Raw genomic sequence first — 10,733 nt, 5'->3', positions numbered from 1 at the left:
CTTGATTCATCCCATGCTGCTCCCTAAATGAGATCTACCTCCGTCAGTGAACCAGGTTCCCACCTTCCCTATTCAAATACTTACTTAAAACACTTTTGGTTATATATATGTATTTTTAATCAACTCTCTAAGATAGAAATTTCCTTTGGTCTGCTTGATGAATAATGTGTTCCTCTATTTGGACGATGGGGTCTGTGTAGTAAGGAGTGTTTTGTCTTTTGTCCTTTAAAATTCCCTTCATTCTCCAAGAGTACATTTGGCACTTAACAAGTTTTTAAAAAAATAACTAGATACAAAGGCCTCCACATGCTGTAGAGGCAAGCTGAAATATCACGGACGCGTGAGTCAGAGTTGAGGTGTATTACCAGAGCTGTCTGGCATGCATTATGTTTGGCTCAAGCCTGTGCTAATTTCTCACTTTCATAAGGACCAAACAGCTCATATTTTAGAGTGAAAATAAATCTTAGCCACTTCTAGTTAAAATGTTACAAAACTCACGAGTGCAAAAGGCAAGAATGAGAATATTGGCTCCAAAGCAAATGCGTGTTAGAGAGTATGCTGAGCCTGATTATGTACCATATCAGCTGCATTATATTCATTACCTTGTTAGTCCCCAGCTTGCTAAAGGTCACCACAGCATTATTTCTGTCTGCTGTACTGGCACTTACCAAGAGCACAATTACTTTAGCCAATTTGGTCACCGCATAATAAATGAGTTTGTTGTGGAATAACTTCTCCCAGTGAAACTTTTTTGCCACTGAGGCATTGTCTCACAATAAAAAGATCTGACATTTTCAGGCCTCCTAGTAGCTGGAGTCAATTGGAGAATGTAGCTGCCCATTCAAAAAAGCCATGTGAGGCCCAATTCAAAGTCTATCACAGTCAATGACTGCAAATGGGTTTAGATTGGCCCCTTACCAGACCCTAAGCAGTGCTGCTATAATCTGCAAAGATTCAACTTGGGCATGTGTTAAAGAAACACCGTTTTGTTGGGGGAAAGTATGCTTAGGGGAAAAAAGATGGTGTAAGTAGGAAATTCCTGTTTAGGGAGCCCAGAAAAATCAAGGTAAAAGGAGCGTTGAAGCCAATTTGCCAGCAGTGAGTTTTAGTGTTCAAATGTTGGTAACTTGTGTGTTGAGCGCTATAGCTGACAGTACAACAAACCAGTTATATGTGGCAATTAGCAAATGTACTTGTAGAATGTACATCATGTCTCTAAGAATATGGTAAAGTGTGTTTCGGTGTAGGCAAGGAAAAAGTAGGCTTTTGGCCTAGTTTAATCATGCAGTACTCCTGTATGTGTCCTCCTGCTGCCCTCGAGGGTCTTCTGGATTCTGCTTTTTCTTTGCTACTTAGTGAAGTCAACCGCAAAGAAGCCACTTGCTGGCCTGTTACAATTTCCCTCCCGTCTCTAACGTGTATTATTATTTCCTGACATTGTAGGGGATTGATAGGTTTAATTCACTGATGTTTTGTGCACCACTCTGAAATCCTACCTGTCCAATTTCATGTTGTTTCTCTGGTAGTAGCTGATACTGAACTGATCTGTGCTGTTCCAGGTCATAGTATGTTAGTTGTCCTGTCAGCACTACATGGCAGTATTGTAAACTCTGTCCCTGTTGGATACCATGACTTTTTTTTTTCTGGTTAATCCCATGAATAGGGAAAGAAATCATAACTATGTTAAGACTGAGAGCAGGAGATGAGAAGACAAATGTCAGGAAGTCGGCACTCCAGGTATGTTTCCTGCACACTGCTGTAATAGTGTTATCTGAGAATACTGTTAAAATACAGTTGACAGTGTTTATCTGAACCCCAAAGGACCATTCCCTGTTCTTATGTATTCAAAATGTCCGGATATCCGAGACATCTATAATTAGGGAGCTCTTCAAATTGCAATTTTGCTTTTTTTGTGGAAACTATGATTTGGGGCAGTTTCCACAAAAAGCAGTGTTCCTTGCAAAAATTGTTGAGGAGGGGGACACCTTGCTGAAAATAAAATGCTGGCTTTCTAGTGGGCCAACATGGCAGCCACCCCCTCTTCCCTTTGCCACAGATTGGCCAAGGGCTGCCCATTATGCAGCTATGCTCCTCTCCACCCATCAGCGGTAAGGGGTGGAACCATATGAATGGCAGCCCTCTCAGCAATCAGTGGTGAGGGGCAGGGTCACAACCAGGGCTGTTCAGCCAGTCAGTGGCATGGGGGGGGCCTCACTGCAAAAAACCACAAAAACAGTGGCAAGCACTGCACTTGGCCTATGAAATTGTCTGCCTGTCTCAATTTTGGTAGGTCCCTACCTACTGAAAGACCAACATGTCACCAAAAAAGAAAGACCCACCATAAAAACAAATCCTACACAGGAGTCCAGAATAATTTCAATAATGGTACTAAAAAAACTAAACACATAGGTATTCAATTATTTGCATTTCTAGTGACCAGGTATAATTCAAGTATTCATGTTGGTTCGGCAATTGTCAACCCTTCTGGATCATGGTGTATGCATGAGAGGTCACCCATATATTTGATGCATATGCCTTGGCAGATGTATGGAGGAATGGAGGCTGCCCAGACCTTCCATCCCCCTTTCAGGGCATTGAAGCAGAATCCAAAGGCCAGACTGAGTCCAGACTATTGGTGCCTCCATAGCTGTAGTTGTATAAACATTCGAGAACTGAACACAGATCTCCTGCGTGGTAGACAAGGGCTTTACCACTGAACCACAGAGGACTCAACGTATGCATGAGTGAGAGCCTTACCATAGACATGTAGATCACGGTCCTGTAGTCAACTGCATGAACTGTGTTTGGCCACACAGAGCTCAGTGAAGGATCATGGCCTTTCACAAAGCCGACAGTTAGAGAGAATCATGACCTCATTTAGCTAATCTTGTACTTTGCAGGCTGGTCTTAAAAAATCTTTGATTCATTCATGAAACAAGTTCAGTGGTGAAGAACAGTGAGTGCCAATACTCTTGCTGAAGTTCACTTACTCCATCATTTAGAAAAAGGGCTTCCTATGTCAGTGGGCATTTAATTTGATCTGTCAACTGAAACCTATTATTTGGTTGATTAGGCTAGTTTAGTTTAGAACACATGAGCTTGTTTACAAAGAAACTATACTTTATCCAGCTTCAGCTGAAGAATGAGGCATAAGTTGTCTTTTTAAAAAAATATTACAGTAATTAGATAGGGTTTAAAGTGAAGTCTCTCTTTGATGCTTTAAAAAGAAAATGATGGATAATAACTCCTGCCCTACAGTTCACAGTTCTTTATAGATTGTGTTTTAATATCTGTATTGTTATGGGGTTTTTGAATGTGTTTTTTCTCTGACTCCTGTGTGAAAAACCCACACAAAAGAGAGTTGAGTATACAGAGGGAAAGGGGAAGCGGACTTTATGCAAAGTGCTGTTACAATGACTGAACATGAAAGGGCAGAGTGTCCGCCCCAACTTTAATTTTTTTTTTTTAATTTTTTTTTTACATTCCTTGGTGACATCTCTGAAATTTCAGATTAAAATTGTAAAACCTGGGTGTGCCTTCAATATTTAATTTACAACTAGATATACACTCATTGAATTCCTAATGTTGGGTTTAACATCTAGGTTTTTATGAGCATCTTGAAGTACCGAGTGATTCCTTGTACCCCAGAGGACTTGTCCACTATTCAAGATCGCTGCCGTGATCCTGCCATCTCGGTTCGGAAGCAAGCACTGCAGGCTATTACAGAGCTCCTTATGGTGAGGAAAATTAACGAAAAACGTTTATGCAGACCTGAGATGGGCAGAGCATTACTTTATTGAAAGGAAAGGGGGGAAAAGACAATTGTTTAATGACTTGTCACTTTTTTCCCATTACATTTCTTTAGACTATCATTAACTTTCTATTACCTTTTTGACATGCAAGACACAGCTCATTCGTATAGACAGTAACGGCTTGTATTATACATTTCAGTCTCTTTCTGGATCATGATTTATTTTTCATGGAGCAAAATTTATACATTTCTATTGTTTGTCTTAGGCTAAATAGAGAGGTCTGAATCTCTTTGCTTGGGCATTTAGACATGTGGATCATGTTACCAAATACTCTTTTTCTACTTTTGATATTTATTTGCAAAAGTTTTATACATTAGGATCAAAACACAAATTTTATATTAGGCAAAACTCTCTGGTGCTGGCTTTAAAATGCCTTCTATAATGCTTTAATGGGACATTTTTGTGTTGATTTTTAGACTTGAATAAGTATTACAACACCTTAGATCAGTAGGAACGTAAGATACTTTGATAACAAATGCAGTATTTGGCAACTCGTAGCAACAGAGAGAACTAAGTCCATTTCTTCTGGATGCTTTTAAACCTTTTTTCAGCATACAGTATGTTGTATGCTTATGTTTCTTTTCTAATTCATTTAAGTCTGTCAGTGTGTCTGACTTTTATTAATCTCAGCCAAACATCTGAAATGCCTTACTAATTTCAAGACAAGGTTCTTTGGGTAAATCTGATATCTTTTAATAGACCAACTAAATAGTTGGAAAACATTTTCTTAGCGAGCTTTCAGGTTTAAAAACCCTTTGTCAGGCTACAAATTTCGAAGTGCTTCTAATACAAAATCTTCTTTTCTTTAGTCTCAGCCCAGCAATATTCTGATTCAGAAAGCCTGGTTAGCAGGTGTGGTACCCGTTGTGATGGACACTGAAAGCTCTGTACAAGAAAAGGCCTTGGTTTGTCTTGATCAGCTCTTGTTGCAGAACATTAAACACTATAATAGATTCAGCCATGAAGACAGAAACCAAACTCTAGCTTGGGATCTTCTTACCCTCTTTACTTCAGAGAGCCAGGAATTCAGGTAGGTCAGGCGCATAGCCTTTTTTTTGTCAATGAAAGGAATTGCACTTTCATGTGGCTTGCAAGTCAGCTCCCAGCTGTGTTCACCTTTTCAGTAGATATTTGTATTTGGTGTTACCCCCATATATACAGAAAAATGCTTGGATTGGGTCATACTGATCCAGGGTCAGGAGAGTGATATCCCTCACAGTGCTGAGGCTCATATATGAGGTACTTAGTGCTGCCACGAAGTGTGACTACAAACCTTTGTGTGTCTTGCTATAATAGATATGACATCTATCGTACATAGGCACAGTGAGGCTTGATTTATTATTCATGCTTATTCAGCAATTGGAAATCCATATGTAAAAATGTAAGTGTATCTTATTATTAAATATATTGTCTGTGTTGTTGTTACTGCTATATTGTGAGCGCCTTCTTTCATAAGAAAGGTACAGCTGGCCTTCAGATCAATAGCCATGTATTTCTGGGTTGGCAGTCGGTGAGCACAATACAGCTCTGCTGCCTATCAGACACTAACTTTTTTGTACTTATTCTTGATGTCTTTCCCTGAACTCCAGTGTTCAGACAGGATAATGGCACATGTGGCATCTCTTTTGGTTTGTTGCTAGGAGCTTGTTTAGGTTAAATGAGTGTGGTGATGAGACAAGTAACCATGCATATATTTATACAGAAGAGAGTACATCACTCTTTGCTTCATTTTGGTATACAATATGTTACTTGTCTTATGACTAATAGCAACTTTGCCTTTTACAGAATGCTGTGGGAAGTACCAAAAGATATGTGATGACATGCAACATGACAGGGATACAACACTGATTAATGGAACCTTATGTTTTTTAGTCAACAGGGTTAAATAGTTCTGAAATAGAAACCTGAGATGATGGTTATGCTACTTAACAACTTAAAACTGGCATGTTATTCTAATTTGGACTACTTTCTAATATGTTTTGCACTTTATAGCATCTCCTGCTGATGATCTCAAAGCATCTCATAAGCAGTAAGGGCATTAGAATATCTCAAGGTTAGGTGAAGAGATTCTCTTCTCCTTCATTGACATATAAGGAAACTTGGACACATTAAATTGTCAGTAGCATACAGGAAATTGCCAGAAATTAGATAAACTAAGATCCCCCCCCAACATCTGTGCTTTAGTAACAGTTATTTTCCTCTCCTTTTGTGAATGTTTGCTAAAAAAACTTCTAAAAAGTATTTTTCTCTGTGATACTGAAGTTAAGCTTCCCAGTTCATATGTAGAGCAGACATGGCCCTACGTTGCAGTGAAATGAAGTGGGTAGTATTAAATGTAACATCTAACAGAATTGTTGTGTGCTTCTGAATGTTATCAACTGGAATTTGGAGGACAGATGGTAAATGTCTGGGAGATTCGTGGATAGTGGAAATCCCAATTTATAGTGAACAGTCAGAATGAAACAGTTTTGCCCAGGTAACCATCTCTAAAGCTGGCTCCACTGTGTTGCCTGTTTTTGTAACGTCCAAACAGTCTGGAGTTAGTGGCCTTTAATAACTGATCACAATACCAGTTAGTTTGCCTGTACCTTGCTTACGTTCTTTTTTTTCCCTATCCTTTTTGTCTCCTTGCAGCCGGTACTTAAACAAAGCTTTTCAGATCTGGTCCAAGCAGGACAAGTTCTCCTCCACCTTCATAAATAATGTTATGTCCCATGTGGAAACGGAGCATGCTGTACCAGCCTGGATGTTGCTTGCCAAGGTAGCAGGTTCCTCTCCCAAGTTGGATTACTCCAAGATAATTGAATCTTGGGACAGTGTCAACAGGTGTGTGTGCCTCCATCTTAATTATTATTCATCAGTAGAGCGGCATGCAGAAGGCAGCCAAGAGAACAGGTGTTTTTTTGCTGTTCAAACTGAAGTGCTTAAGTTATGTTCCTGCTGCTTCCATACAGGAGGCTGAGAAGACCCACTAATTTTGACTAGAGCCCAGTCATTTAGGGCCATGAAGTTGCTTTAAGCCTCTACTGTGTTTTCATCCAGTCTAACAATCCCATTTTCACCATGCATTATCCAGGAAATACTTGTTTTCTTACTCTAGCCAAGTGTTGGTTCTTGAGGAAATGTTTCTGTTTATCCCCTTGACTGTTTTTCAGGGAGCAGAATGTCAGCGCTGATACCATAGGACATATCCTGTGTGTAATAGGGCATGTTGCAAAGCACCTTCCGAGAAGCACCCAAGGGAGGCTCACTGGTAAGTCCTCCTGGGAACCTGGGCTTAGGAAGCACAGGGTTTGACTTTGACTTCCAGCCCAGCTATCTTTGCAAATAGTTGGTGAACTGAGAATTGCCTGTGTTAAGTGTTTGGCTTATGTTCCAGATGATATCAAGCTCTGGCTGAAGGAATTTCGGTGTCCCCTGGAGGTGATCAGCCCAGCTGTGGAGGCTCTGCAGAAGCTCTGCCATGCGTATTCAAATTCCCCTGAGGAGACACAGGTGGGACTTGGGACACACTTTTAAAACAGCCTTTTTCCTGTTTTTCACAAGGGCTGTCTTCCCGAAGACAGCTCATCTCAGGAAATTGCAGGTTCCTCTAGCGCACTAAACAAAGAGGCTCTGACTCCAGAAAATTGCACCTTTTCTGTTTAACTGTCTAACAATATAGCATCAGTGCTAGATGTAGCTTGTGATCAACGATGGGTTTGAAAGAATTCCGCTTTCTTTGGGAGGGTGCAGTATTTTAAACTGAAATCTCCTAATTTGGCCTTTTTAAAGAAATGCTGTAAATCCTAGCAGGAGATCTCATTGTAGTGATTTTTTTTGCTATTTGGTTACCTTAGGCATTTGTTCAGAGTGAGTTAGACTGAGGTTACAAACACATTCCAGGTAGATTCTATCGATTTATTTCTTCATTATTCATCTTCATTGGACTCCAGGAAATGAAAGTAGATGACAGCGGTTCTCAAATTATGCTAATAAAACATCTGGGGGGAAAAAAAGGCCAGGGGTGCTGGTAGTACTAGTTTCTGTGAAGATCTTTCTTTTGCATGGTCTGCACAATGAGAGAACTTGGAGAAGCTGTAACTTACCAGTGGAAAGTTCTGCATGTCATTTCCTTTTGCCATCCAGTCCCCTTTTCTTTTTAGGTTGCTCAGTGTGAGGAGGCTAAGGTGGAAAGAGGGGACACTTCCCAGAAATCTTATTTGGGAACCTAAAGGAAGGTTTTGAAATTCAAGACTAATATGTGGAGTATGTCTTGCCCATGGTTCTCTTCTTTAGTGATTACTGAATTGATTTGTTTTCATCTTGAAATAGGAGCTACTGAACGAGGTGTGTGGAGATGTGATATCTGCCTGTGAATGCTATCTCTCCCGTATATTACTGAAAGAGGATAGAACAGAGCAACTACAAGAGGATCTCTTGGTAAGCCTTTTACCCTTTCTGTACTGACTTACTGATCAAAGAATGCATTCATTCCTCTCTCTAAAATGTTTCAGTGACTGTACAGCAATGCAGTGATATCTGCAGTACTCTGTTTTGTATGTTTGTACAAAGATTTTTTTATTTCTTTTGGCCTTTGGCTTGCTCTTTTACTATTTGTCATTAACAGAATAACACCGTTAGAACTGAATATATTCTTTTAAATGTTCACTGGGCTAGATCATGATATGAAATATGTGATTCTTCTGTGAATCCTAGAGACCAGCAAGCCCTAATCAGTCATGCAGTGTATATATACAAGTTTGACCCATAATATACAATAACAAACAGTGTTTGAAAGACTGCAGCAAGTGGAAAGCTTTCCCTGATGATTGGGGCAGCCCAAACCATCATTTACTAGAGAATCTACCCTTTCATTTAGAAATAAAATGCAAGTTCCTGGCTCTCTTGGTCAGGAAACAAATCTCTAAATTTTACAAAAGAAGTGATTCCTTCTGCGTGGCTCAGTATCCATTTTTCCTGTTTTATAGAATTTTGTCAGTAAATTCAAGGCTTAAATTATTTTGAATTCATGTGTTATCATCAGCAATAACAAGAGTTGTATAAACCAAACATTGTCCTTTATTAAAACCTTAGCAACTCTATTGCCTTCAAATTATATCCTTCGTTAGATCTGTGCAGCTTCCTTGGTCTCACTTGAACTGCCCTGATCTAGTTCATCTCCTAATTTGGGGTTACACAGGTAACTTCTTCAATCAAAACATGGTTAACATTATCTTGTTGAGACACACACTAGAATAGAATCTTCTTCGGTCCCCCAGGGGTGTTGTGAAACAGTTAGCAGAGCACTTTTTCAGCTGAGGTCAGTACACGAGACTTGAATACATAGGGAGCACCTCACAGTAAAGATATTTCTTTTAACATAGTTACTTCTCAGAGCGTTCCATTTTTAATGCCATTTACTGTATCCATGGAAAGCTACCCCTGGATCCCTTGCTACTCTTTCTAGTTAGATTTATTATCCTACTTCTTGGTTCTTTGGTTTAGATCAAGTGTAGGCCAAAATCACCTTGAATGATGTTTTGTAGTTAAGAGTGGAGACTTGTCCAATGCTCCTGCTGCTTTGAGACTCTACTGTAGTCTCCCAATGGGAGGATCTTGGCTACACACTTTATTTTTATGGAGATGAGGGATTTCTCTCTAGCTGGCTCCTTTGGCCTTTTGGCTATGGGCAAGCAAGACTCTGAACTCCAAGGCCTCCAGGCTCAGGGCCTGTATGTAGGGTGCCTGCCATGGATTTGGGAGTATCTGAAGCTCCAGGCATAAGAGGGGTGGAGAATACTTGCCAGTGGTAGCACCACAGAGACTTGAACAATTGAGCTCTGCCTAGTGGGTGGAGTTTGGAACTGATTTAGCTAATTTGTCTTGAGACAAGAAATTAAAAAAAAAAAAAAGCCTCCAAACATGGATCTCAAGCTAAACAATTTATGAAAATGGGGGATTGCTTTTGGGTTTCCCCTCTAGTTTGCTCCTTCATTCTTTTGGCTAGGGGCAGGTGAGAATAGGGAGATCTAAACTCCAAGGCCTCCAGGCAGTTTCAAAAAGGATAAAATGCCTTTAATTCTGGATAAACTAAGTCTATGGGTACTTTATGCAAATTACTACAGCTATGGTTATTTCAATTCCAGTCTCTTCAAATTTGTTCTTCATTTTCATGTGCGCAGGGAGAGCAGGGTCTGACAGTAATGACTGGAGAAAGGAACTGCAGGGGGAAGAAGTTTGGGAGCAAAGAGGCTACCTGACCTACCAGATACTTTTCCCTGATTTCTATACCTGGAAAATCATATTAAATGTATAGTTTTTTTCATATATAGAATGTAATTGTTGGGGAGTCATCTTATAATTGGGGTCATCTTGTATTTGAGTAAATATGGTACCTCAAAGCCAAGGAATAATTTTGATATCTAGCATGGGAGGTAGTCCATTGATTGTAGCAATATAAAATGCATCAAATATAATTGCCTGTGTGTGTGTGTGCGGTGCATGTGCTGTAACAAGTTTGTCTATTTCTGACTTCTCAGAACGATGTGCTACCACTGAACTTCCCCCTATGGTACAAACTTTTGAAGGAATTTGGCTCCCTGGTACTAGATAGCAATGAACTAGATCAAACTGAGCCTCCTGCTGGCATAACATAGAGTATTTCTCCATTCAGTGAGCCAAGGTGTATAAGTCACAATGTAGCTCATATGGAAATGACTGGACCTAGATCTGTATAAATTTCATTTGTCCCTTTTCAGCTTTTGCTGGAAGTCATGACAAACTTTAGTGAACTTTCAGGTCACTAAATCATTGGATGCAGGGGTGGCAGTGGATATAGTTTTCCTAGACTTCAGGAAGGCTTTTGACACTGTCTCTCACCCCATTCTCATTAGGAAGCTGGGGGACTGTGGCGTAGACACCCATACAGTCCAGTGGGTC

General features: G+C 40.0%; 1 protein-coding gene across 2 annotated transcripts in view; it reads left to right on the top strand.

The window, feature by feature from the left end:
- NCAPD3 (non-SMC condensin II complex subunit D3) overlaps positions 1 to 10,733 on the top strand; it is a 55,665-nt gene that overhangs the window by 24,687 nt on the left and 20,245 nt on the right. For both annotated transcript variants that reach the window (XM_019509575.1, XM_019509586.1), the window contains exons 14-20: positions 1,664 to 1,737; positions 3,603 to 3,737; positions 4,622 to 4,842; positions 6,447 to 6,638; positions 6,968 to 7,065; positions 7,192 to 7,307; positions 8,127 to 8,234. In XM_019509575.1, the coding sequence (XP_019365120.1) occupies positions 1,664 to 1,737; positions 3,603 to 3,737; positions 4,622 to 4,842; positions 6,447 to 6,638; positions 6,968 to 7,065; positions 7,192 to 7,307; positions 8,127 to 8,234 (944 nt within the window). The remainder of the gene's footprint in view (positions 1 to 1,663; positions 1,738 to 3,602; positions 3,738 to 4,621; positions 4,843 to 6,446; positions 6,639 to 6,967; positions 7,066 to 7,191; positions 7,308 to 8,126; positions 8,235 to 10,733) is intronic.

The sequence above is a fragment of the Gavialis gangeticus genome, unplaced genomic scaffold (genome assembly GCF_001723915.1).
Source record: "Gavialis gangeticus isolate Ggan-Ray unplaced genomic scaffold, GavGan_comp1, whole genome shotgun sequence".
NCBI lineage: Eukaryota > Metazoa > Chordata > Crocodylia > Gavialidae > Gavialis > Gavialis gangeticus.
This window is presented reverse-complemented; position numbering and strand designations above follow the sequence as displayed.